We start from the raw sequence: 27,315 nt of genomic DNA on the forward strand, positions 1-27,315 counted from the left end.
TGCTGACAAGACTCTTGCTTCACGATGGGATGATTTGAAGGGTTTCAAAAGTAAGTTCACAGTTCTGCTTTCTGTGTCCAAGTGAATAGATCTTCCCTCTGTCAACATGCTCAAAGTTATTACCAAAGCAAGCCAAAGTAGAAAGAAGAAAATTCCAGAAATTAATCCATAATTCAATCCAGATAAGTGTTTTTCAAGTGATGAAAGAAGTCTTTTGCTTGTTCATTAAAAGTCTTTTTTGCTGGCGTCGTTTCAGGTTCGCTGGGATCCTCAGAAAACGTATCAAAGTTAATGAAATAGCCAGAGGCAGTTCTGTTAATGGTTGGAAGTGCTTCAGGATTCGTTGAAATCACTGGCACCAGCTGATCACGTGTAGACCGGTGTATCAGGACGAACTGTTATTTAGGTTTCAAGAGGAATGAGTTCCGTAGCATTGTTGCTTAGTCCTTCATTTCTTACTTTTGGATTCTCAATGGTGATGAGTCCTGTGGTAGGGAGACCACCAGCCTATCTATGGCCACATACAAGAGAGACATGACAACCTCAGGCCCGCTGCAAATGAAACCATTTGCCCCAGATTCTGCGGCAATTCTTGATTTCTTTTAAATTGAATTTGTATCCCTCAGAGGCAAATCCCAGTATTATGTTATTTACCCTGTTCAAGTGCCTATCCAGGTCATCGTCTGTTAAGTATAGGTCATCGACATATGACAATGCCTCGTCATCATAAATTTGTAGTAACTCTGTTACTTTTGCTGAGAATAACCCCGGGCTGTTCTTGAACCCTTGTGGGAGTCCACAAAAGTGACGCTGGGTCCCCATTATTGAGACAGCTGTCAAGTACCTACTTTCAGGTGCTATGTTTTGACAAAAGAAACCATTTGAAATATCCAATGTGGTTTTATTTTTTTTACGCACAATGTTATTCATTAATGCTGTACTGTGTGCATTTTGCACTGCAAATGTTTTAGAACAAGTGTTTAGGTGTCTGTAATCCAAAACTAGACGATAAGTGTTGTCTGGTTTTGCAACAGGAAAAAAAGGATTGTTCATTGATGAGGTGCATGTTTCAATCACCCCTTGATATTCAAGTTGATCTAAGATCTCCCTGACCTGTTTTTTAGCTTCTTGCTTAATAGGGTACTGCCTTTGTGCAGTTGGTGGAGTTTTTAATTGGATTTTATAGTGAGATGAGTCCTCATCCCATCCGAAATGATTTTTATATAATGCAGGAGCTTGGGCGACTGCCCACTTCCTGGCATAAGTATATTTTAGATGTACTGGAACATGGTTGGAGAAGGCTGGCATATTGATGTCTTCGCCATGTGGGCACTCCATGACAAATTTTGGTGGTCAGTCTTTTTCTTCTAGAAGTAGGTCATAACCCCTTGAAAGCTTCTCCCAAAAGAGTCCTTTCACTTTTCTTGATATGTCTCCCTCCATCCGGAGTGTTATTTTGTATAACTTTTGTGGAGAACAAACCCTGGTGTCTACAGTCTCTATGTGATGTACTCATTCAAGTCCACTATATCCAGAAGTTCCTTCGGGTTCTGGCGAACTATTGTTACTTCTAATGCACTAACCAGCATTGTCGGAGCCCATTCTCCGTTCTGGAGTTGTGTCCTCAGGATGTTCGGCATGTCTGATCTTCAGACCTGCTACCTTTTTTTGGAGAACTGAGGTTTGGGTTTATTTTTCTGAACGTGTTGATCGTCTCTGGACTTCACGCGTTCTTCTTCTTTCGGATGTCTGTGAAGATGTCTGAAAGGTACAAGAGGAACGTGTATCAGTATCTTGATACCTGTCAGGTTTTCTCAAACTGTCCCTATTCCTGAGGTTATACCTCCTTTCAGAGGGCTCCTTTTGAGGAGACCTACCTCGGGATTGAGAACGTTTCTCCTTTGATAATTGTTTTTTGTTTTCCCACTTCTTTTTAGACGATGTAGGATTGTTTTTAATTGAGTCCTTTTCAGGATCGTCAGACAGTTGTGGTTTAAGTGGTTTCCCACTTAAACAGTTCCTGCCCAATTCCTCATAGGATTTTTCTATTATTCTGGGTAGTTCTTTTTGTTGTTCTGTTACATCAAACTCTCTCAATTTCTGGCGGAACGCCACTGATGCTGCCTCTCTTTTAATATTGGATAATATTATTGTTGAGACCTGGTCAAAGTTTTTCATTAATTTCATACCTAAATTCAGAGCATCCTCTGCCCTATATTCATTTTGAATTTGTTTCAGGACATCAGGTATTACCGCAATAGACAGAACACCATGTGTTTTAGTATAGATGGCACCAAAGACTGTGCCCCAAGTGGTGCAGTCTTCCAGATGTGGTGTGATCCCCATTGGTAAACAGATTGTTAAAATTATGTGTTTTTCATGAGGGCTATGATTTGGAAATACTGCTTCGATTGGAATAATTTTTTGAGCTATCCAGAATGGAATTTTTTCACCTTTTGTGGGCATTTTATCCATGACTCCGTGTACATTCTGTGGAGTAATTTTTAGTGTATTCCCGGGGGAGGGGGGCGGTGGACTTGGAATGGTTAATGGTAGTTGGACTGCGAATGTCCGCATAACATATTGGACTAGTGGTCTGTAAAGTTTTATTGACTCTTTGAGTTGAATGAGTCAATCCTCGTCTGACATCTCTTCGATGTCAGGATGAGGTGTGTAGCCGGCTAAAATCGGCCATGTTGCTCCTGGTCTACCTAGTGGACCGAGCCTGGTTATGTGATTGTAATGTTTTAGGGCGCCTTTGAAGCAGAGCTGATGCTCCTGGTATGTGAGTGAAATTTCAATATCCTCGAAGGGAATGTATTCCTCAGGTGGTTCATCTTCTTTGAAGAAGTGAAACACATAGTTACTGGATTTGATTCTGGGAATGTAATCCATGAATAGAATACCTCTGCCTGAAAAGATTCATGTGCCTCTATCACAAAAACTGCTCTACCAACTCTTGGTGTTAGGCCATGTTTTATGAGTTTTGGAGTGATGGCTCTCCTTAAATTTGGATGGATGTTTATAACACCATCATCGGCTTCATTTAAACCTGCAGTATTAAAGGTTGCTACGGCATGGTCAGCCGCAGCCTCTGTATTATCCTCGTTTTGGGACATTGTTTTTTGAAAAATGCAGAACAAGTTTCAAGGAAACAAAGATAAGGTGCACAATATTTTGGAACACTGTATCCTTCAACGTTGAATAAACCAAACAGCTAATACATAGGATTTTTGCACTACTCAGCTATGGCGGATTCTATCCCTACCCACTACAGACGTCTTATGGAGTATTATGAGTAGGGGTCTCTGAGAAAAGCACGACCTTAGTTACTTCAGTATCTAGCGTTAAATTAGTGCCTTACCAAACTGTTGGGAGCCATGTAGTGTAGTTCCTATTTCCCCTATAGGCTCTGCGCATTGGAATAATATACACCAGGGGTCTCCAACCTTTTGTGTAGTGAGAGCTACTTCTGGTCAGTGAAAATCGTCGTGAGCTACTAAACCCCAAGCAACTCGCACATTTTTCCGAGATACCCCCCCCCACGCCCAATTTCATTGATTTTAAGCCTAATTTCTTCAGAGCCCATACTGTGGTTTGAACAAAATACTAAAGAGTTCCCGTCTAGATTGGTCTTGGGGCCTTGTAAGGTCTAGCATGGGAATGTGCTCCCTCAGTAGAGTGGTCTGGTGGACTGGCCATGAAGGCTGAACCCGGTTCCCCAGTTCCAAATTCGACAGCTCTGGCCATAGTGTCACATACTCTCCCCCACTGAACACCATACTTCCCCACTGAGAGAAACTTGCACTGCCTTCAGCTATAACCTAATTGTACCAGCTATAAACACTTGGATGTGGCTCAATTCAAATTATGCACTTGATAAGAGTAATATGCTACCTAAAAAAAAAGTTAAAGCAACCACTCATAGGGAATGCAAGATTAAGTAAACATAAACAAAGCATGTGAAATGTACGCAGAAACAACATGGTTACCTTAACGATCTCTCACTCATTATTCAGAAATCAGCGAGTGATTTTACCTGAAATGACTAGAGGGCCCTGAAGGGAACCGTTTCAATGTCCATTGCTTATATCCTTACAAAACGTAAGCAGTATGGTTTGAAGACCACATCCATAAACACAGAGCCATGGTACACATTGTGTTTTCCAATCCACCCATCAACCAGGTATTGCAGTACCTCCAGGAATGGTACACATTCCCACCTGGGGACAACAATGCTGTTCAAACAAAGACGAGAAAACAAAAGTAGCGCTTCACTGGCAAACTCTGTAAAGTGATGCTGATGTATTTGGATGTAAATAAAACCAATCTGGCCACTTTGCAACCCCTCTGTCTTGCTTTATTTAGTTATGTATTTATTTTTCATATTTAAAACCTTCTATTTCTCTCCATCCAGCTGCACTTTGGAATAGAAAAATGTCAGAAAAAGGGCATTTCTTGCAAGAGTGTTTTTCTTTTTTGGATCCTTTTCACAGGGAAGCAAGTAAATGAAAGAAGGAAAGAGAGGTTGTGAACCGTTTCTTCAAGTCACGGTTTTTAGTAAGTGAGAAGCAAGACAGAAAGAGAGGGAATAATAGGAAGAGAGGGGGGGACAGCTGCCAGCACAGAAAAGAAGAGGACATTGCCCGAGTCCTATTCCTTCTCTGCCCGTCCCCGAACGTCCCCGAAAGCAATCCGAGCCTTATCTGAATGCCTTTGTCCGCCCCCAAAATAGTGCCGCCTAGGGCGCACCGCCCCCACCGCCCCACCCTAGCTACGCCACTGAATATCGGCCCAGCCCCAGTCAGTGCCTGAAAGGACTTTTTAATTTTAAACGTTGGCTGCCACTGCGCTTTTTTACTGAAGGCAGATCTAAAGTGCAGTGGCAGACAACGCTAAAATCAAAAGGCCTTGCAAGCACTGAGTGCTTTTACCCATCGACTCGGCTCATGCAGGGTCAGGGGCCCCTCGTACCTCAGAGCTGCTCCGGGAGGCCCAAGTGAAGTCAGTGGAGTGGAAGATGATGGGAAGCGCGGTGCCAGCCTGGAAAAGACAGGTGGCGCGTTAGTAGGAGGAAAAACGTCACGGTCTTCAGCCCACCCCACCCCAGCTAAGCTCACTACAGCCAATCAGAGCAGCTGGTTTGTGTGAGGGCGGGCAAGGGCTGTTTAGTTGTGGAAAAGGGCTGAAAGTTGTGAAAGAAAATGACGGGATACAAAATAAAATTGTAAATGACGTCTCAAAAATTAAATAGCAGCGCGAGCTACTCTCAGAGGGTCGGCAAGCTACCGGTAGCTCGCGATCGACCTGTTGGAGACCCCTGATATACACTATAGTTCTGTGCATAGGACTGAGGTCAGTATGCTCCTATCGAGTATATTAAACTTAATTACTTGTGTGCCAGCTAACTCAGAGGTCACTAGAAACTTCTCGAATGAACAAGATGGGATTCGTTTCTGACAACCGCATAAACATGACAACTTTGTTTCCTTTCAGAATCGGAACGTGTATCAGAATCGTGGAAACAATAGATAACAGTTTCACTCAGTCAATCGTGCATGCTTAGTTTCTTCAGAGTTACACAGAAAATAGGAAGACAGGCGTTTTCAATAAAAAAGGATTAATTGAACAGTCTTAGTTCTCGTGTAAGAGATATGAGCTGTCACGATCATTAGACAGTAAGCAAGATGGATCACTGACATAATATCGATTACCAAAATATCGACTACTTAAAATATCGTTGCTAAATTATCGACTACAATATTATCGACTCGCCATACTTATTAAAGAAAATACAAAAATATCGAGTACACAATATCGTCTTAACAAAATATCGTATATCATTATATCGAATTTAAAAATATCGTTAACAAAATTATCGTCTACTCTTACATGACTATGTAAATGACAAAATTATCGAAACCAGAAATATAGACAACCAAAATATAGAATATTTCACAATATCGACTATCTAAAAAACTATGAAGAAAATATACTTTAAGCACAACACATACATTAACATTGTAATACATAATAAAACACGTAAATAACATTAAAATTTTTGTTCAAACACATACATTTAAAAATAAACATTCCATAAACAATATGAATACATTTCACAACATAAATAATTTTATAATTATTATACATGCATTAAACCACATTTAAAAATATCTTTAAAGCATTTAATACTACAAATAAACAATGACTTACTACTAATAAGTTGCTAATTAGCGTTTCCCTTACAAGGAAACAAACAGCCAGAAAAGAAAAAAAAAATTAAGATGGACCAATGACATGCTCACATTTCAAATTAAACCAATGAAATGAAGCAACTAATTAATTGCACACTATAAAAACACTACATTTCAACATCTCTTTCACACTACAAACTGAAAAGAAGAAATAAGACGAAAACTGTTTCCTGAAAGAAGAATTACAGTCCATAAGAAAATTTAACAACTACAGAAAGTAAGTTAAACTCTATTTATAAAGCAACTAATCTAGAATGCTACAGCTGAAACTATTTCTATAAATGAATGTACTACACTTCATTTAATTACATTCATTTCGCCTCTATAGATACCTTCTAAAAAGACAGAAATATTTTGGACATCCCCACAACTCTAATATTAATCAATGTAAGTATTGTTTTACTTTTTCCTACCCACCTACAACTATTAATTAAAAAAATAATTCTAAAAAATATTTATTCCTTATTTGTCTCCTCTACAGAAAACCACTGAACCATCCAAAACTACCTTCTACGCAATCACCTACTGGACCAAAGAAATAAGTAAGTATATAAACCTCAATCATTAAACAGCCTAAAATACGCAGCCAGAATGTAACTTTCCCCTTAAAACAGTAGCACATTCAAAAAAATGTATCCAACTATTAACAAATTTTTTTCTCTTATCAACAGAAAATCTATCTCCAAGATTAAACTGAAAGCTTGAATTCAGCTAATAAACATCTTTCAACACATCAAATTATACATTGTAAGTATATTCACTAAAATGTAAATATATTTAAAATATCTATCAAATTGTTTATATTTACAAAATATTTTTTCATCTCCCGTAGCATAATACAGAACAACATGACTGAAGGTGCAGAATTTATAACGTCTCAAAAAAATAAAATGTTGTTATGTTATATGGGTTATGTATATACACAAGAAAAGCAAAGTGGTCTGAAAATGTTTTGGAAATGTAGCAAATACTACTCAAACAAATGCTATGGTAGAGCTATTACAAAAGAAACCACTGTTCTTTCTGTAAAAGAACATAATCACCCCCCAATATTACAGAGATAGAAGTTAGAAATGCTCTTGAAAACATTAAAGAAGCAAGTACTAGCACTGATAAACCCACCACCCAAATACTCAAAGAACAATTAATAAAAATACCACACCATGCATCAGCACAATTACCCCCAATTGATTGTTTAAAAAGAACTATAGCTAGAGAAAAAAAACTAACTACCAAAACTTTACCTACCCCTAAAACATTTGAGACAGTAATCATTCCCCCAGAATTAAGCATAACTCACACTAATGAACCATTTATTTTTTTTGACAACAAATCTCCTGAGAAAAGAATAATTATGTTTGCTACTGCAAACAATTTAGTGAAATTACAACAATGTGACACTTGGATGATGGATGGAACTTTTAAAGTTTGTCCAAAACCATTTTACCAGCTGTACACAGTGCATGGATTGTACCAACATTCTAACATTCCATTCATCTATGCCCTCTTACCAAATAAACAGCAAACAACATACATAGAAATATTAACCAAAATTAAAGAAGAAACCAATAATTATTTCCCACAAAAAATAATTATTGATTTCGAATTAGCCATGATCAATTCAATACTAAAAAATTATCCACACACAGCAATCCAAGGTTGCTATTATCATTTTAACCAGAGTCTATGGAGACATCTGCAAAAGTCCACCCTAAGTGTACAATATGCTACAGATAGTACTTTTGCCTACCAGGTTAAAAAACTAATAGCACTAGCATACGTACCTGTAACAGATGTAGCAGAACACTATAATATTCTAATAGAAAGTCCCTATTACAAAAAGAATGAAGACAAATTAAGCCAACTCCTAGACTACTTTGAGGACACCTGGGTGGGAAGATTACATCGATCAGGACATAGAAGACAACCAAAGTTCCACATTCCTTGGTGGAATGTATACCTGAGTACCTTAAATAAACAATCCAAAACAAACAATAGTGTTGAAGGATGGCATAATGCCTTCCAAGCAACTACAAGCAGAGGGAAACCTACCCTACAAAAACTCCTGGAATCTCTACAAAAAGAACAAAGCTACCAAGAATTACGGATGCAACAATCTGTTACTCAAATAGGTCCTAAATTAACTAAACAAACCAAACAAATGTTTGATCTACTACAAAGTCAAGTAAACCTATACCCATCAACAAGTGGCCTAGACTACCTATCACTATTAGCCAAAAGCATTTTATAATTAACATACACACAGCTAATAAATGAAATAGGTCAATACAATAAACAATTGCAATCATATATTAATACTATATTTTCCTAAATAATATATAATTGTCAGATACATTTCATTTTCATATAGGAAATATATATGTACAATTAAATATTATTTCTGTAAATATAATATATATAACAATAAACTATAATAACATTTCCCACCCAAATTATAACAAAATATAACTTACCATTGATGTAGCCATACAAGATGAATTCCACCAAGTAAGACTCCTTCCATTTCTATGTCAATCCATAGTAATAATAAAAAATTTGCCCCATCAAAAATGAAAAAATCAACACATCCAATGTAAATCCATCCTCGACAAATCCAAAAACGTGAAACCCTCAAAAACCCGAAAAATAGGTCAAAATAGTAACAAACGCTCCTGGAAATCCCGGTGAAAAAAACAGTGTGATAACTTTATTAGTTTCATTAACTAAAACACACTGTAAAAAAAAAAAAAAAAAAACGTCTCTCTTTCCATCATAATATGCAAACCCTCAAAAACCCGAAAAGAAGTGAAAAATCAAAATAAACGCTCCATGAAATCCCGTAAAAAGTTAAAAAGTGTGTTAACAATATTACTTAAATCAAGTAACACACACTTTAAAAAAAAAAAACGCGTCTTGGTCTTCGAAAAAACATCGATCAACATTTACCTGAAAAACAGAACAAAACATACCCACCCACACAATCACACCCAAATACATTTAATAAATACAATTACATCATTTCAAAACAACACATATTTAATCACAATATTTACTTCGAAAACTACGTCACAACCAGTAAACAACCAGACGTAACTAAATCATTACTAACACGTCAAAAACACCCAAAACATTTTAAATTATCTATCAATACACTATAAACATCCTAACTACCCTAAACATAAGTATTTAATAACACTTAATACTTAAAACATCCCTTACCTTGCTCAACGCGACGCAGCTTCCAACCGCGAGCTTCCTCAGTCCAAAATGACCCAAAATAACATGAAGCGGTTACAAAATAATCCCATTCAAATGAAAATCCCTACTTAAATCAGTGTAAATACATTAAAACATTATAATCATATATAAATATAACATAAATGTATCTAAATTTTTTGAAAATTATTTTCTAATAAACAATACCTTAAAAAATTATATTCATAATAATTATAAATACATTATTATTATGATTATAATACAGTAATTTATTTTCACAACTGTTCAAACTAAAATAAAATGTTTGTATTATTTAAAATTTATTTACAAAATGTACATGTTGCAAAACAATTTTTTTCATATAATTATAAAATATAAAAATTAATAATATTAACATTTCCTACAAAAATATTATTAATCATCATTAAAAATACATAGCATAAAAATATACTTTTTGTCATGTACTAATTATGTACAACAACAAAATAAAAATGAAACAATATTCTTCAGAAATTAAATATGCAATGATTTTTTTTATGTATATAGCCAACAAAAACATTATTATATGAATACTGTAAGAATATGTTTATTTGCAAACAATGTTAAAAAGTAATAAATGTTATGTATGTTTTTTTGTAATTATCAATACTTCTGTTATAAAATGTGATAATATCAATACATTTTATTTTCCTTAAAACATTGCAAAAAGACACAAATGAATGCATATTTGCTGTATGTCTACTAATGTATACTCCATTCTGTAAATAAAATAAAAATAATCTGTCTACTTTCTTCAACAAAAATAAATCTTATATAAAAATATAAAATGTGTCATTGGATTTCATAATTTATAACTCTCACATATATAATGTAGCTAATTTAATTGTTTAAAAATGTAAATAATCACATTTTTTTCCAACATTAAATCCAAAAACATACTTCATTAACACAATACATATACATTCAGCACACTAACCCTATATTATTTACTATTCCCACTCCAGTTAACATAAAGTCAAGGAAGGTGCTGGACAGTAACCCTATATAATTTACTATTCCCACTCCAGTTAACATAAAGTCAAGGAAGGTGCTGGACAGTAACCCTATATAATTTACTATTCCCACTCCAGTTAACATAAATTCAGGGAAAATGCTGGACAGTAACCCTATATAATTTACTATTCCCACTCCAGTTAACATAAATTCTGAGAAGGTGGTGGACAGTAACCCTATATAATTTACTATTCCCACTCCAGTTAACATAAAGTCAGAGAAGATGCTGGACACTAACCCTATATAATTTACTATTCCCACTCCAGTTAACATAAACTCAGGAAAGGTGCTGGCCAGTAACCCTATATAATTTACTATTCCCACTCCAGTTAACATAAAGTCAAGGAAGGTGCTGGACAGTAAACCTATATAATTTACTATTCCCACTCCAGTTAACATAAACTCAGGAAAGGTGCTGGCCAGTAACCCTATATAATTTACTATTCCCACTCCAGTTAACATAAAGTCAAAGAAGGTGCTATATAGTAACCCTATATAATTTACTATTCCCACTCCAGTTAACATAAATTCTGAGAAGGTGGTGGACAGTAACCCTATATAATTTACTATTCCCACTCCAGTTAACATAAAGTCAGAGAAGATGCTGGACACTAACCCTATATAATTTACTATTCCCACTCCAGTTAACATAAACTCAGGAAAGGTGCTGGCCAGTAACCCTATATAATTTACTATTCCCACTCCAGTTAACATAAAGTCAAGGAAGGTGCTGGACAGTAAACCTATATAATTTACTATTCCCACTCCAGTTAACATAAACTCAGGAAAGGTGCTGGCCAGTAACCCTATATAATTTACTATTCCCACTCCAGTTAACATAAAGTCAAAGAAGGTGCTATATAGTAACCCTATATAATTTACTATTCCCACTCCAGTTAACATAAAGTCAGAGAAGATGCTGGACACTAACCCTATATAATTTACTATTCCCACTCCAGTTAACATAAACTCAGGAAAGGTGCTGGCCAGTAACCCTATATAATTTACTATTCCCACTCCAGTTAACATAAAGTCAGGAAAGGTGCTGGACAGTAACCCTATATAATTTACTATTCCCACTCCAGTTAACATAAAGTCAGGAAAGGTGCTGGACACTAACCCTAAATAATTTACTATTCCCACTCCAGTTATCATAAACTCAGGGAAGATGCTGGACACTAACTGTATATAATTTACTATTCCCACTCCAGTTAAGATAAAGTCATGGAAGGTGGTGGACAGTAACCCTATATAATTTACTATTCCCACTCCAGTTAACATAAATTCAGAGAAGGTGCTGGACAGTAACCCTATATAATTTACTATTCCCACTCCAGTTAACATAAACTCAAGAAAGGTGCTGGACAGTAACCCTATATAATTTACTATTCCCACTCCAGTTAACATAAAGTCTGGAAAGGTGCTGGACACTAACCCTAAATAATTTACTATTCCCACTCCAGTTATCATAAACTCAGGGAAGATGCTGGACACTAACTGTATATAATTTACTATTCCCACTCCAGTTAAGATAAAGTCATGGAAGGTGGTGGACAGTAACCCTATATAATTTACTATTCCCACTCCAGTTAACATAAATTCAGAGAAGGTGCTGGACTGTAACCCTATATAATTTACTATTCCCACTCCAGTTAACATAAACTCAGGGAAGGTGCTGGACACTAACCCAATTAAATTTAATATTTCCGCTCCAGAAAGATCAAACTGAGACAAGGTGCTGGTTATAACATCACTTAAAATATTAATAATCTACATTTATTAACTATGAGATATCATTTAAAAACTATTAATTTTAACAATACTATAGTTACAATACCCACCCCTATCCCATATTAACCCTAATTCCAAAATAAATATGTACAATATGTTTTCCATATAAATTGCAAATATACAATTATTTAATTATAATTTTTAATTAAAATTTTAGATTTCACAATATTTACTAATAAATTGAATTGTTTTATGATCTATGTTTACACTATTTTTTTAAAAAATTACTCCCCACCCTTCTCCCCTAATATACCCACATCCCACCCATAAATATAACATAAATATTGAAATTATAATTTCCAATTTAAATTATATAATTAGATTTTGACATAAAATGTTCACAAATTTGAATTATTCCCAATTAAATATTTATTTATCTATAATTTTGTAATAATTATTAAAATGCAATCCACACCCTTACACCCTAATAACCCAAATTCCCAACCATGAAACAAAAAAATTAATTTCGAAATTAATTGGAAATTTTTTTTAAAACATTGTCAAAATTACATTAAAATTTTAACATTTCTAATTCTTTAGTATTAATATTTATAACTTATTATCCAATTTTACAGTAATCTTTTTAATACACTCCCCACCCTTATACACTAATAACCCTACATCCCACTCATAAAACAAAATTAAAATTTCATTATAATTTCAAATTATATAATTTCGAATTTTTATTGAAATTTTGAAATTTCGAAATCTTGAATATTAAATATTTTTACATTATTATCTGATTTTACAATAACATTTTTAAAACACTCCCCACCCTTCTCCCCTAATAACCCAACATCCCGCTCCTAAAAAATATATATAATTTCTTTTTTATTTTCTAAATTATAAATATTTAATTTAGAAATTTCATTACAATTTACTATTCATAATTATTTATTATTTAATATTTTTAAATTATTATCTGATTTTACACTAATATTTTTAAAACACTCCCTTATCCCCTAATAACCCAACATCCCGCTCCTAAAAAATATATATAATTTCTTTATTATTTTCAAAATTATAAATATTTAATTTAGAAATTTCATTACAATTTAATATTCATAATGATTTATTATTTAATATTTTTAAATTATTATCTGATTTTACACTAATATTTTTAAAACACTCCCCACCCTTATCCCCTAATAACCCAACATCCCGCTCCTAAAACATATCATACAATAAATTACTTAACACTATTAATTATATTTTAAACATTAATAAAGTATTTATACATATAATTAAACAATTTACTTATTCAATATACACTAAATACACATTTTAAACAATATATATATATTTCGATATTTCTAACAAAACTATTCAATCGATATTATCTTCAAACGATATTACTACATCGATATTTCATACTTCGATATTTTACTAAACACAAAAAAAACGATATTACTTACCTCGATATTCTACACTTCGATATTAATGTTATCTCGATATTTTAACTTCGATATTCTTGTTGTTCGATATTATTTTTTCGATATTATGTCTATTTACCAAGCAAGATATAATATGCACAGCGTCAGCAGTAAGAAGAAGTAAAACTGCAATTGCATTGTCTTTTAGCTATGACCTATATCTATATACATACACATAAATGCACAGGCTAAAAGTGGATACTCATCTGGTGCTTCTAAATAATTCTACCCCAGTGTACCTAACTTTGAATGCAGTGCAAGGAATGAATTAGGTGTTGATTTAAGCTATAGTTGGTCTGAGCTTAAGTTGGTATTTTATATGAGATGCCAAGAATTTCCTTAGGTTCTAGTTAGCTCCATACCTTAGAATGAGAGAGGTGGGAATCTCTTTCCAGATCTCGAACTCTAACACCCCACAAGGGGAGTTGGAACACTGGAAGCTGGAATCTCTGCGTGCAGGGAAGACAGCGTCTGTTCAGTGCGTCAGGTGGGGACTCAAACTCCTTCAGGACTTGCCGTGGCGAGCCGTATAGCCGAGCTCTGCCGTGTCGTGAATTGCAAGGGCAAGTGAAGGTATATTTATACCTGGAAGGTGTCTAGGAACGCTAGCATTGACGTACAGTCGGGCAGAGGAAGACGTCATGGATGAACCCAAAAGGAATAGTATTTCATGCATAATAGATGAGTTCCTGGCGAAATCAATAATCCCAGCAGGGAAAATCCCATCGGTTTAAGGGTCTGGTTTCTAAGAACTCGTTGTGACGTGGGATGGACGTATGTAGGTTACCACGCCTGTATTTGGATCTGCATGGCAAATGGGTTGGATTTCAGTCAGAACGGAGTTGGTTCGGATTATGGGGTTATCGTTGCCATGGACATCGGCGTTGCCGGTAACTTCAATTGGAACTAGCTCCAGGGAAGGTTGCGGCCTCAGGACCACAGCCTGTCTGGAACCAGCACTGGATCTAGGTGGCCTACTGGTGTTGAAGGCAGATGGCCAACAGAAATCCAGGGGCGGCACTTACTGAACCAGTGGGGCCCAGAGGCACTTCAGAGAGGTCGGCCTGCCCAAAATTGAGGTGCATGGCATCACGAAATTCAAATAGCTGGGCTGGGGCCAGTCCTGGAAATTTGGGGAGGTGCGTAGTGGACCCAGAGGTAGGCCCTTCGGCCGATGCGTGGAGGCACGGCCTCGAGTGGTGATGTTGTTCCTGCACCTTGTCCGTTGACTTGGACAGGCGTGGATTTCTTCAATCTCTTGTGGGACTTACCCGATGACAAGTCTATGAACGGCTCAGCAACGGGACCTTCCACGTGACCAGGACCTGACATGTCACGAAAAAACTGGCATCAGGCAACCATGAGCTTAAGGGATTGCTCCTGCAGCGCCTTGGGGTTCATGGAGAAGCAGTCCCCTCTGGCGTTGGAGTCATTGCCCAGATCCAGGCACCAGATACAAACCAGACAGGAGTCTGTCACAGACATCTGCCTGTGGCAGACACTACAAGGTTTTTGGAGGCCATCCCTAATGACTGGGAAACGTCTCAAAAAAGGTTGACAAAATGTTGAAAAAAGTTCTCCTGAAAGTGGAGAATCAGATCTTTCTGGATCCGTGCAGAGGGCATTGAAAGAAAACAGCTGATGTCAGTGCAGTGGAACGGGCCGATATACCTAATGCCGTGCAGAGATACTGCTCAAGATTTTCCAGATCCAGTCTGAAGCCTGAGGAATATTTTATGGTAAAGAATCTGTGACTACAAGTCTCTATCAGATAATCTGTTTTGTGAAAATGATGGTGTCTACTGAAACATTTGAAAAATCTATGTGCTTTTTCATTTCTACTACTGTGATTATTGAATACATGGTATTCATAAAGTGTGCATTAAAAATTACTCTTTTTTGGGCACTTTTATTGTGCACTTCACTGATAGGTGAAATTGTAAATCTCATGGTTCTTTCACAATTATGGAACTTCATAGTGTGGAACCAGGACAACTCAAAATTTCAACAAATGCTTCATCCATGAAAACATTCTTTCAACCCTCTGAACACATACCTACTGGGTACACCTTCATTTCACTACAACAAATCCACTGCTCACTAGACCTTCAGAAAAGGTAAGATTCCTGTGTCGAATTCTGATATTCCGGAGTAACAAGTCAATGACTGCTCTTATGAAGAAAACACAATAATAAAATCATTATTGCATTACAGAGCTCCTTCTTGCGTTTCCAAGAAGAAGTTTAAGAGTATGACATAATGTAATATTTGAACCAGAAGAGGCCATTGAGAATTGTGTTCAAAGCTGAGTGATACGCACTGAAAATCTCAGCATAGCTACACGGTACGCAAGTCAACAAAATTAATTCATACAGTACCAAAATCAGTGGTGATGTGGTTACTTGCTGACCATCAGGCAAATAATGTGTTTCAGTGTAATTCGTGGCCAAAAGGTTTCTGGAAAGAAGACAGACACAGAATTAAGAAATATCAGCAAGTAAGTCGTTGGATGGCAACAGCATGTATTTGCAGTCATTCAAAGTACCCATTTGCTTTCTCCCATTAAAATGTTTGCTATGTACCTCAGTCAGAGGTTAGAGAAGATAAATACCATCTAAACAAATGGAGCATACCACCATCCCAGAGCAAATGCTCTCCCACGCCAGTTCCCCTTGGTGCAAATAAGCAACCAATTGGTGTGTTATCTGACCAATTGCCAAAACGTTTGCAGGAGGATGTTAATAAATAAGAAAAACCCCACGAACTTGGTCCTGATTTACAAAGGTAACGGATTCTTACAGTCCTACTTATGACAAACTTATGGCACACCTAAAGCCATCTTGATTGGAATAAAGTGGTAACTCTTAAAACATTTAATTTAAAAAGTGCTGCAGAAAGAAAAATTAGGGCACATTTTGAGTGACTTCTCAAATCCTCTTCCATTGCATTAAAAAAATTCTGACATGCAGACTGAAACATGCACTTTGAATACCAGCAGCAGACTTCCATGCTGAGCAGTAGCTTTACTACAGTGATCTAATGAGCAACTAGAGTGCTAACATTCTGAATGTATGGCAAATGTGCGACACATCTGAATGCCTTTTGATGGAACCAAAGTAAACAAGCATTGAAAATGCAATAGGTCTCGCCCTCGTTTAAGTTAAAGCAACTCTGTAATTAGGTGGCTTTTTAGCTTTGCTTTTATTAGTGTTTTTCAAACTTTCATGTACATAACATGCATATATGTATATGAATATGTATGCATGCATTTATATTTATATAGATTCACTGGTAAAAAACATAGGTTTCAGGCCGGATATAGTTAGGAATTAGCATTTAAAAAACCTTAGAAATTCACTGAAGAAACACTAGGTTTTAGGGGTGTTATGGTTAGCTGGACATTTCACTCGAACAAAACCATTGAAATTCCTCCAATATAGTTAGTTGTACTAACTACATCTCCCGCGCCCGCAATCCACTGCTGATGTTGTCACATATTACATCATTCATGACATGGTCAGTGACATCACTGATGACCTCATCCAGTGAATGTGGTTTGGTTAGTTATTTAAATATGTATTATATTTATATAGCAATTTGCATTGAAGAATGAGTAGATATATTTATATAAAAATCTGGATGGAGGATTTAGTAGCAGTGTGATTTGACTGTTTACTTGACTAATTTATAGTGTCTCACTAAATATATTGGATAGTGAGTAAACTGTGTGAATATCTGTATCACTTTGTCAGTTATTGTGTAAACTGCTGCACTAGTTGGTTACTAGCTACGTGAAAGTCTACATTATTTATTGATTAGTTAACTGAGTATTTGTATGGGAGAGTGAATGTGTGTGTGGTTCGGTGGGGGGGGTGTGACTGCCCAAAGATGTGTGAATAGTTGATTCAGTAGGTATCTGAAGTTAAAACGGCATGTTATAACAGTTGTTTGGGTGAGTGAATATCTTTATGGGTGTGGTGATGAGCCAATATATGTCTCAATGGTACATGTCCAACATACTAGGAAAATAAAAGCCAGTGTATGTGTCAGTTGTTGTATATAAATAAGTATAGATAAGACTCAGTGATTGTATGAGTGACTGTATGGATAACTGTATACTTGTAATAGTGTTTTTATAACACACTAAGTATGAGTTATTATCTATATGAATAGATGAAGTGGTGTTTTTATAAGTGTATAGCTAAGTAAAAGTAAGTACGATCCATTGTTTGCATAAGTGAGTAGGATGACTTCATAAGTGATTAGGATGTGTGCTGGTGTGTAATGTCGATATAGGCGTATAAGTATATATGATAGTGTTCTATTGATCATTGACAGCATGTATGAGTGAATCTATAGGTAAGTGATTAGATGTGTGTATAGATCTAGGAATCACTGAGTGGGTGTTTAGAAACTTGTATTGGTGTGTCAATGGTTTTAAATCTGAAACTCTGTATTTTACAGTGAGTGATGAAAGGTTATACTAGTGTATGATGAGGTGTATCTGATTGTCACGTGGATGATGTCATCAGTGATGTCATTTGAGATGTCATCAGTGAGGTCACTGACCATGTCCTGAATGATGTAATATGTGACATCATCAGCAGTGGATTGCGGGCGCGCGAGATGTAGTTAGTACAACTAACTATATTGGAGGAATTTCAATGGTTTTGTTCGAGTGAAATGTCCAGCTAACTATAACACCCCTAAAACCTATTGTATTTTCAGTGAATTTCTATACCAGCAGCAAACTTCCCTGGTGTGCAGTAGCTTTACTACAGTGATCTAATAAGCAACTAGAGTGCTAACATTCCGAATTTATGGCAAATGTGTGACACATCTGAATGCCTTCTTGATGGAATCAAAGTAAAAAACTGAAAGTATTTCCTACTGAGGAGACTGTAGTAAATGAGGAAATTAGGAAACTTCATAACAAGATGGCCACCAGACACAAAAGAGCCCAAATGTAGCACAAATATCATCCAGATGCAGCCCAAGTATAGCCCAATGACAAAATGTCCCAGAGTGTTCTAAATAACAACTAGAGCGCTAACACAGCAGAGTTCAGCCATAAATTCCTTACGCGTTTCAGGTATCAGTTCACCCTTGTTCACAGGAATGGCGTATGAGGGTGGGAGGCGGCAGAGTATCTCATTTAAATGTTTCTTACGTCCCGCCCCATGGGCGTGTCAGCTCAATGCTTTATGGTACTTGAAGTCTTAGATACCGCCACCCCAACTCCTTCAATGAATATAAAAAATCCCAAGTGGGTCGCTCTGTCCAACATAGTTGCCGCTATGCTTTTCTCACCCCAGCGAAACCACACGTTGTTCCATCGATGCAGGTATAGTACCAGCGTCGGACCCGCACTTTCAGCAGGGGGGCCCTCCGCGACCCGGGTAGGCCGCCAATATTCCAAACGAAAAAAGCACCCAACGTTGAAGGTCCACACACAGCGTGTCTTATGTATATATTCTGTATATCTATATAAATACAAATATAAATGCATGCATACATATACATATATGCATACACATGCATGTTATGTACATGAAAGTTCGAAAAACACCAATACAAGCAAAGCTAAAAAGCCACCTAATTACAAACAGAATTGCTTTAACTTAAACGAGGGCGAGACCTATTGCATTTTCAATGCTGGTTTACTTTGGTTCCATCAAGAAGGTATTCAGATATGTCACACATTTGCCATAAATTCGGAATGTTAGCACTCTAGTTGCTTATTAGATCCCTGTAGTAAAGCTACTGCTCACAAGGGAAGTCTGCTGCTGGTATTGAAAGTGTATGTTTAAGTCTGCATGTCAGAATTTTTTAATGAAATAAAAGAGGATTTGAGAAGTCACTCAAAATGTGCCCTAATTTTTCTTTCTGCAGCACTAATCATAATTTCTATGGCAAAATGAACCCCCTCATGTTGTTCCTTTGCAAATTAAATGTTTTGAGTGTTACCACTTTATTCCAATCAAGATGGCTTCAGGTGTGCCATACTTATGTCATAACTAAGACTGTTAGCGCTCTAGTTGTTCTTTAGAACACTCTGGGACATTCTGTCATTGGGCTATACTTGGGCTACATTTGGGTGATATTTTTGCTACATTTGGGCTCTTTTGTCTCTGGTGGCCATTTTGGGAGACGTATTTGTTATGAAGTTTCCTAATTTTCTCATTTACTACAGTCTCCTCAGTAGGAAATACTTTGTTTTTTACTTTGATTCCATCAAGAAGGCATTCAGATGTGTCACACATTTGCCATAAATTCAGAATGTTAGCACCCTAGTTGCTCATTATATCACTGTAGTAAAGCTACTGCTCACAAGGGAAGTCTGCTGCTGGTATTGAAAGTGCATGTTTCAGTCTGCATGTCAGAATTTGTTAATGAACTAGAAGAGGATTTGAGAAGTCACTCAAAATGTGCCATAATTTTTCTTTCTGCAGCACTAATCATGCTTTCTATGGCAAAATGAACCCCCTCATTTTGTTCCTTTTTAAATTAAATGTTTTAAGAGTTATCACTTTATTCCAATCAAGATGGCTTCAGGTGTGCCATACGTTTGTCATAAGTAGGACTGTTAGCGCTCTAGTTGTTCTTTAGAACACTCTGGGAAGCTGCAGTAGCTCACAAAGGAATCAACTGACAGTCTCTGCCCTTGTTGGATGTACATGTTTTACTGAGAATGTCCATTCTCATATGACTGAGAAAGAGAATGTGAATTTACAGAAAATATGCTCTCAGTTTAGTTTATAGATCACCTTCCAAACCTCTGTGGGAAAAGCATGAGAACATAGTTTTCTCTCAAACATAATTCATAATATCCCAGCAGAAGGCTTTTTCACATGGTAACATCACCTTAGAACACACCACAATTCCTAAAATGAGTATGGTACCATCAACAAATGATTTATAATGTTTCTAAAGTCTTAAAACCTTCTATTAACTGCAATGCTTTTTAATGAGGTGCTTTCATGTATATTGGTCCCAAGATGGCTGCCACCACTTCTTGGATGAAGTGCTGACAGCCAATCAGATCTCACGATGAGATGTGTGGTTAGGCTCCGCCCAGATATATCTATGATTTTACTTTTGATTTTCTCAGCAACTACTGAACGGATTTACACCATTTAACCAAAAGGCACGAGTGTGAACCAAGGGCTACCTCTTTGCCAAATTTCATGTAATTCCGTTCAGCAGTTCGGGCTGCAGCTGCGATTAACGGTTCCTATGGAAAATTGCATGGGGAAAACACGTTTTGGGACCCCCCTTTTGTCTCTGCCCCCGCTTGACGAATCACCCCGAGACTTTCAGGATAGGAGCGGACCAGAGCGCCCCACCAGTTTTAAAAATTTCGCAAAGATTCGTCAACCGGCGCCAAAGTTATTCCAAATAGAATGTTGCGGATTTCCTATGGATAATAGGTCCTAACTACAACTACCTACTGGCGACCGCCAGTAATAGATAGATAAGATAGATAGATTCATATATATTCGCTAAAAAAACAAAGGTTTCAGGGACATTATAGTCAGGTTCAGATTTTACAAGCACAAAACCATAGAAATTCAGCATAATAGTTTGAGTTATTTCAGGTAACTTTAGTTTGTGTCTTAAGGGAACTATAACTAACACCCTCGCCAAGTACAGTTTTCTCATCAATAATTGGCGACTTATGGGGCGTGGCTTGCAGCCGACAGAAATGGCCGCAGCCTAAGTGAGCTCCGCGCTCCCTAACATCTTGCCCCATCAATCCTGTCCTTAATCCGCGTCCACGGCGGAATACAACTACTGACGGCCTGGAAGCAGCGGCAGCGCTTGGGCGGGTTCTCGGGGCTGTCGAGGCCGCCGAAGGGACCAACTCGGTGAGACCGGGAGTGAGGCCTGCCTCCCGGGGCCGCGACCGGGGCCTAAAGTTGGCGAGCTGAGCCGAGGAGGCGGCGCCCAGCGCGAACTCCCGCGGGAGGAGGGGGCGGCGAGGCGTAGCGACAGGCTCCGGAGCAGCGGCCCCTGACGCACGGCACTTCCCTGACGGCGCATCGGGAGTGGACCCGGGCCCCGCGACGGTGAGAGCCGCCCCGGGGAGTAGTAAGCCTGCTGGACGGGGTACGTGGTGGGGAGAAGGGACGAGCTTTCCGGGCCAGGAGACGGGGGTGCTCCGGAGGGGACTGCAGGCGGTGGCGGACCATCCCCCCCCCACCCACCAGTACCTGAGACTCTGGGGCGCTTTGGAGAGGACATCGGCCCTGCTGTTTGGGAACCGGAGCGGCGGCCCGAGGTCCGGGTGGGTCCCTGGGTGCGGGCTGGTCGGGCCCACAGGAACACTGCTGCAAAGAACCCGGGCATGCCTTTCGGAGAGCCGGCCACAGGCGTGGTGGGAGAGTGACTCGGGGCCACAGAGCGACTGGCAACAGACTAGGTACCAGGCAAAGGGGATTGAGACTCGCACCAGAAGCCCCCCCTCGCAATCCTATCCGATAGGCAGGCGGACGCAATTCAGACAGCAACGCAGTCGCGACAGTGGGCGGCGACGGCGCTCCCTGTGGCGCCTCTGTACCGCGGCTTCGGGAGAGCAGGCCTCTGCAGGACAACGACCCCCGGTGCCGGTGGCGGCGGGGAGGGGAGGGAAAACCGGAGGGCCGAGCGCAGACCGTGCCGGCGCAGTCTGACAACGGCGATTACTGACCTCCCTTACGCCTGCCTACTGCGGCGCGAGAAGGGACACGCACCATGGGGGGGAAAGGACAACGTGGGACACAGGCAGGAAAACTAGACAAATATGACTACCGCGTAGAGAGATCGGGGATCCCGGAGACTCCCAAGAAGGGAGAGGACGGAACACAAGCCGGCCCGCCTGGAGAGATCACCCTGCATGATGTAATGCGCACACTGACGCAAATGCAAACAGCGATCGGCACGATCTCCACAGATATCAATCTGCTGCGGGCGGACGTCTCCAAGATGAATGACAGGCTGAAAGAGGTGGAAGTCACGACGGCGACCCTGTCCACGGAGACGACGCAGCTGCAAAACAAAGTGAGATCCTTGGAACAGGTGCAGAAACAACTGGAGGCGAAACTGGACGACCAAGAAGGGCGCTCCCGTCGAAATAACATCCGCTTAGTGGGTGTGCCGGAGACAGTACGCGGTCCGGCACTGGACTTGTTTGTTGAAGATCTGATTAAGACTAAACTCCAACCTAGAGGATTGTCGGGGTTTTTCTCAGTGGAACGGGCGCACAGGGTGCTGGGAGGGTCGCCCAGGCCGGGGGCCCCACCACGGCCTATATTGGCAAGAATCTTCAACTTCCGCGACCGAGACGCCATTTTACAGACTGCGCGAGTCGCTCCCCCGCTCCAAGTAGAAAATAGCAAAGTAGAAATATACCCGGACTACACTGAGCTGGTGACAAAGCAACGGAGAGATTTCCTGGAGGTAAAGAAAGAACTCCGGAGGAGAGAATTGAAATATGCGATGCTCTTCCCCGCAAAGCTCAGGGTGGAGGCGGAGGGCAAGACTTGGTTCTTCATGTCACCGAAGGAGGCAACAGAATGGTTAGAGGGCTGGCGGAAAACCACGGGACGTCCTGGTGCAAGGCAAAGACCGGGACACTCCACGGATGGAGCGGAGGAATCGGACTTGGCATGACAGGGGGCGGCCGGAGAACTCGCTCTATGCCGGACACGCCGCAGGGTCCAGCAGAACAGCGGCATTGGCACAACGACCGGTGCGGCCCCAGAGGGGTGGCCATGGGGGTCGGACTTAGACCTCCGCGCCGGAGACTCTCCCTGGCGCTGTACAGGGGACTTTCGAGGGCTGCGGTTGATGCCATTTTGATGAAGGCTGTAACCAGGGGCCCGCACCGACGGAGAGGTCTTTACAGCCGTGGACATATCTGAACTTCTGAGGGGGAGAATGAGACTGGGGGCAACTGGCGTCTCCCCCCTGGCACGCAAGTACAAAGTTAGGGGTGTAAAGCACTCTGCTCAGTTGGGGTGGTGGGTAGTTTGGAATCCGTCGGGCAGGGAAGCAGGGAGGGGGGTGGGGGGGATGGGTTGTTTTCAGGGGGTTTTTGTTTCACAAAGTTCATCTGCATACCAAGAGCAAGGTACATATCGACACAGACGCTACTCACTACGTTCATTGCACAGCGCGCACACACGACACTATAGCCTATGGGACCAGACGGGAAACAGTCCTTAGGGAAGGCCGACACCCAGCACGTCACCACCCATAATAGTCACGGCAAACGCCTCGCGGTTCTGTCGTGGAATGTCAACGGGTTGGGGGACAAGATAAAGCGGGGGCTGGTACTCCAATACATTAAACGGAAAGGGCCGATGGTGGCTCTATTACAAGAATCGCACTTGGTAGGTTCCACGTGTAAAGCCCTAGATAGATGGGGATATACCATGGGAGTCCATTCGGAGTTCACCTCCGGCTCCAGGGGTGTGGGAATACTGATTAACAAGCGATGTCCACTGATAGTGCAACAGACATGGGCCGACGCACAGGGCAGATTCGCGGCACTGGCGGGCCAGTGGGAAGGGAGACTATACAATTTTGTTTCGGTGTATATCCCGCCGGCTTTGCATACTACAGCGCTACCAGACCTCGGAGCTTTCCTGCTTTCGCTTCCGCAAGGAGCGACGATTATAGGAGGGGATTTTAACGCTGTAATTGACGCGACCGTGGATAGGCGTCCCCCTAGAGGGCCCAGCAGCTCCAGTTCCAAACTTAGGGATTTCATAGATACGATAGGCCTTACGGACGCCTGGAGGGCGAAATTCCCACATGGTAGGCAGTACACCTTTCACTCAGGAGTGCATAACAGCGAGTCGCGGATAGACCACATTTTTACCCAGATGCTGGGGCTGGACCAGCTAGCTGAGGTGGCGCACTTGCCCAGGGGAATATCAGACCACTCCCCGATACTGCTCGCCTGCTCATCAGGCATCCCCGACAGGCGTAGGCTCTTCCCGATTTACCCATATTATCTAACAGTCAAAGAGATCAAGAAAACATTGGTCACCACCACAAAGCGTTATTTCAATGAGAATGAACACACGGTGGAGTCACCAGCGGTGCTCTGGGAAGCCTATAAAGCGGTCCTGCGGGGCCAGGCCATATCATCTGTGGCCCACCACAAGCAGCGCCAACGCCAACAACTCCATCAGTTAGAAGAGAATCTGCAAAGGGCGGAGACGGAACATGCCGCTGACGTGACGGTTGCCACCACGCATGGCCTGCAGCTGGCGCAACAAGAGTATAGGACATTTGTATGGGAGGAGACAAAATCTAGACTCCAGAGTACAAAGCACACAGTGTACGAGCAAGGGGACAAGGCAGGCAAACTGCTGGCCTGGTTAGACAAAAAAGATAAGGCTAATAGGTGGATAGCAGAGCTGGCCACGAGAAATGGTGAGGCAATCACAGACCCCCAGGCCATAGTGGAGGAACTGGCGGCACATTATGAACTTATATACACGCCGACAGCCACGGCCACAATAGACGATAACAGAGCCTTCCTCCGCGACATCCGAATGCCAAAGCTGGCTCCAACAGCGGTACACGCGCTTGAGGCAGATCTTACGCAGGCAGAAACGACCCTGGCGATACTCGCACTCCACACAGGTAAAGCCTTAGGGCCTAATGGTATCCCGGTGGAACTCTTCAGACACTTGGCTACGGTCCTCACGCCCCACTTATTGAACATGTATAACGATAGCCTAAAGAATGGGGAACTTCCCGGGTACCAGCGCCTGGCTACGATAGTAGCAATACACAAACCGGGTAAACCGAAAAACAGTTGCATGTCCTACAGGCCCATATCCCTCATCAACGCGGAAGCAAAGATCCTAGCTAAGGTGCTGGCCATGCGGCTACAGCCTTATTTGAGGGCGGTGGTTCACCCGGATCAGTCAGGGTTCATGCCGCACCGGAATACGGCGTTGAACCTGCGGGGAGTGCATAGTGTCATGGCACGCAAATCACTAATTCAAGAAGATACTATAATCCTGTCCTTGGACGCACAAATGGCGTTCGATATGGTGGAATGGCCATTTTTATTCGCGGTGCTTCACCATTTGGGGTTTGGGCCAAACTTCATAAAATGGGTGGAGCTACTATATACGAAACCTATGGCACAAGTAGTGGCCAATGGGAGAATCTCAGGCACCTTTCCCATGGCCAGGGGGACGCGGCAGGGATGTCCGCTGTCGCCGCTTCTCTTCGCACTTGTGCTGGAACCCTTGGCGGCGTGGATACGCCAAGATCAAGTGATCCGTGGGCTCAAGTGGGCGCCGGGTTGGGAGGACAGAGTATCGCTCTACGCAGACGACATGCTCCTCTATCTGGCCTCACCGACCCGTTCGCTCAATTGCCTTATGGATATCTGCGCGGCGTTCGGCCGGGTGTCCGGATACACGATAAACTGGACGAAATCGCACATTTACGTACTCGCAGGGGACCAGCCTCGACTCCCGCGAAACTGTGCGGCCAAGATAGTATCGGATGGGTTTAAATATTTGGGCATATATGTCACGGCGCATGAGTCCCACTTCATAGCTGAAAATCTTAAGAAACCTCTGGAGCGGTTCCGCAGAGATGTGCAGGGCTGGCGTGCACTGCCGCTTACCCTCTTGGGCAGGGCGGCCCTCTTTAAAATGATGGCACTCCCGAGGTTCCTGTACGCCCTGCAAAACACACCATTTCCGATACTCCCATCGTACTTCAGAGAGATAAATAATGAGCTTAACAAGCTGCTTTGGGATGGCAAGGCGACGCGCATCGCGATGCACAAACTAGTGAAGGGTTGGTATGACGGAGGAATAGCGCTCCCCAACATTAGGGTCTATTACTGGAACGCACACCTGTCAGTAATTAACCAATGGCTTCACGCGGACCAGGCAGACCCGGCCTATCGCATGGATAGACATTTGCTGGGGGCGGATAATCTTATGGGGATACTATACAACACCAATCAGCACAAACATCTCATAGGACCAACAGCCCATACAGTCAGGATCTGGCATGAAGTCCAGAGGGCTTTGGGGTGGGAAGGAGTCATCACGCAGGCGACACCGCTCTGGGATACCAACAAACTAGGGAGGCTCAAGAACACAAAGGGTTTCCGACAATGGGACCTGATCGGTATTTCGAGGGTGGGGGACCTGTGGAAAAAGGGGGAGACCATTACATTCACGCAGCTGCAGGAGAGCTATGGATTGGCAAACTCGGAGAAGTTCAGATACTTACAGATAAGGCATGCATTGACAGCACTCATACCCCAAGGCACAAAATTGCCTGAATCCTCACCACTCGAGGACAGGCTCCTTACTGACCATATGGCGAAGAAAGCCATATCACTCACTTACAAAAAAATCATAAATAACCAGCCAGACCCTACGCAAACTCTAAAAGCTAGATGGGAGACTGACGTGGGGGAGCTGGATGAGGCGGATTGGCAGGAAGCGTTAGCGTCCCCCAGGGAGGTGGCGATTTCGGCACGATTTAAACTGATACAACTAAAGATACTGCATCGCACCTACTACACAAGGACGCTA

At 40.8% G+C, this 27,315-nt stretch overlaps 1 protein-coding gene across 1 annotated transcript in view; it reads right to left on the reverse strand.

Annotated features, from left to right (window-relative positions):
* LOC146784506 (zinc metalloproteinase-disintegrin-like VLAIP-B) overlaps positions 1-27,315 on the reverse strand; it is a 3,216,124-nt gene that overhangs the window by 3,086,436 nt on the left and 102,373 nt on the right. The window contains exon 4 of the mRNA XM_085632968.1: positions 16,126-16,204. Within this exon, the coding sequence (XP_085489094.1) occupies positions 16,126-16,204 (79 nt within the window). The remainder of the gene's footprint in view (positions 1-16,125; positions 16,205-27,315) is intronic.

This window comes from Triturus cristatus, chromosome 11 (assembly GCF_964204655.1).
Source record: "Triturus cristatus chromosome 11, aTriCri1.1, whole genome shotgun sequence".
Lineage (NCBI taxonomy): Eukaryota > Metazoa > Chordata > Amphibia > Caudata > Salamandridae > Triturus > Triturus cristatus.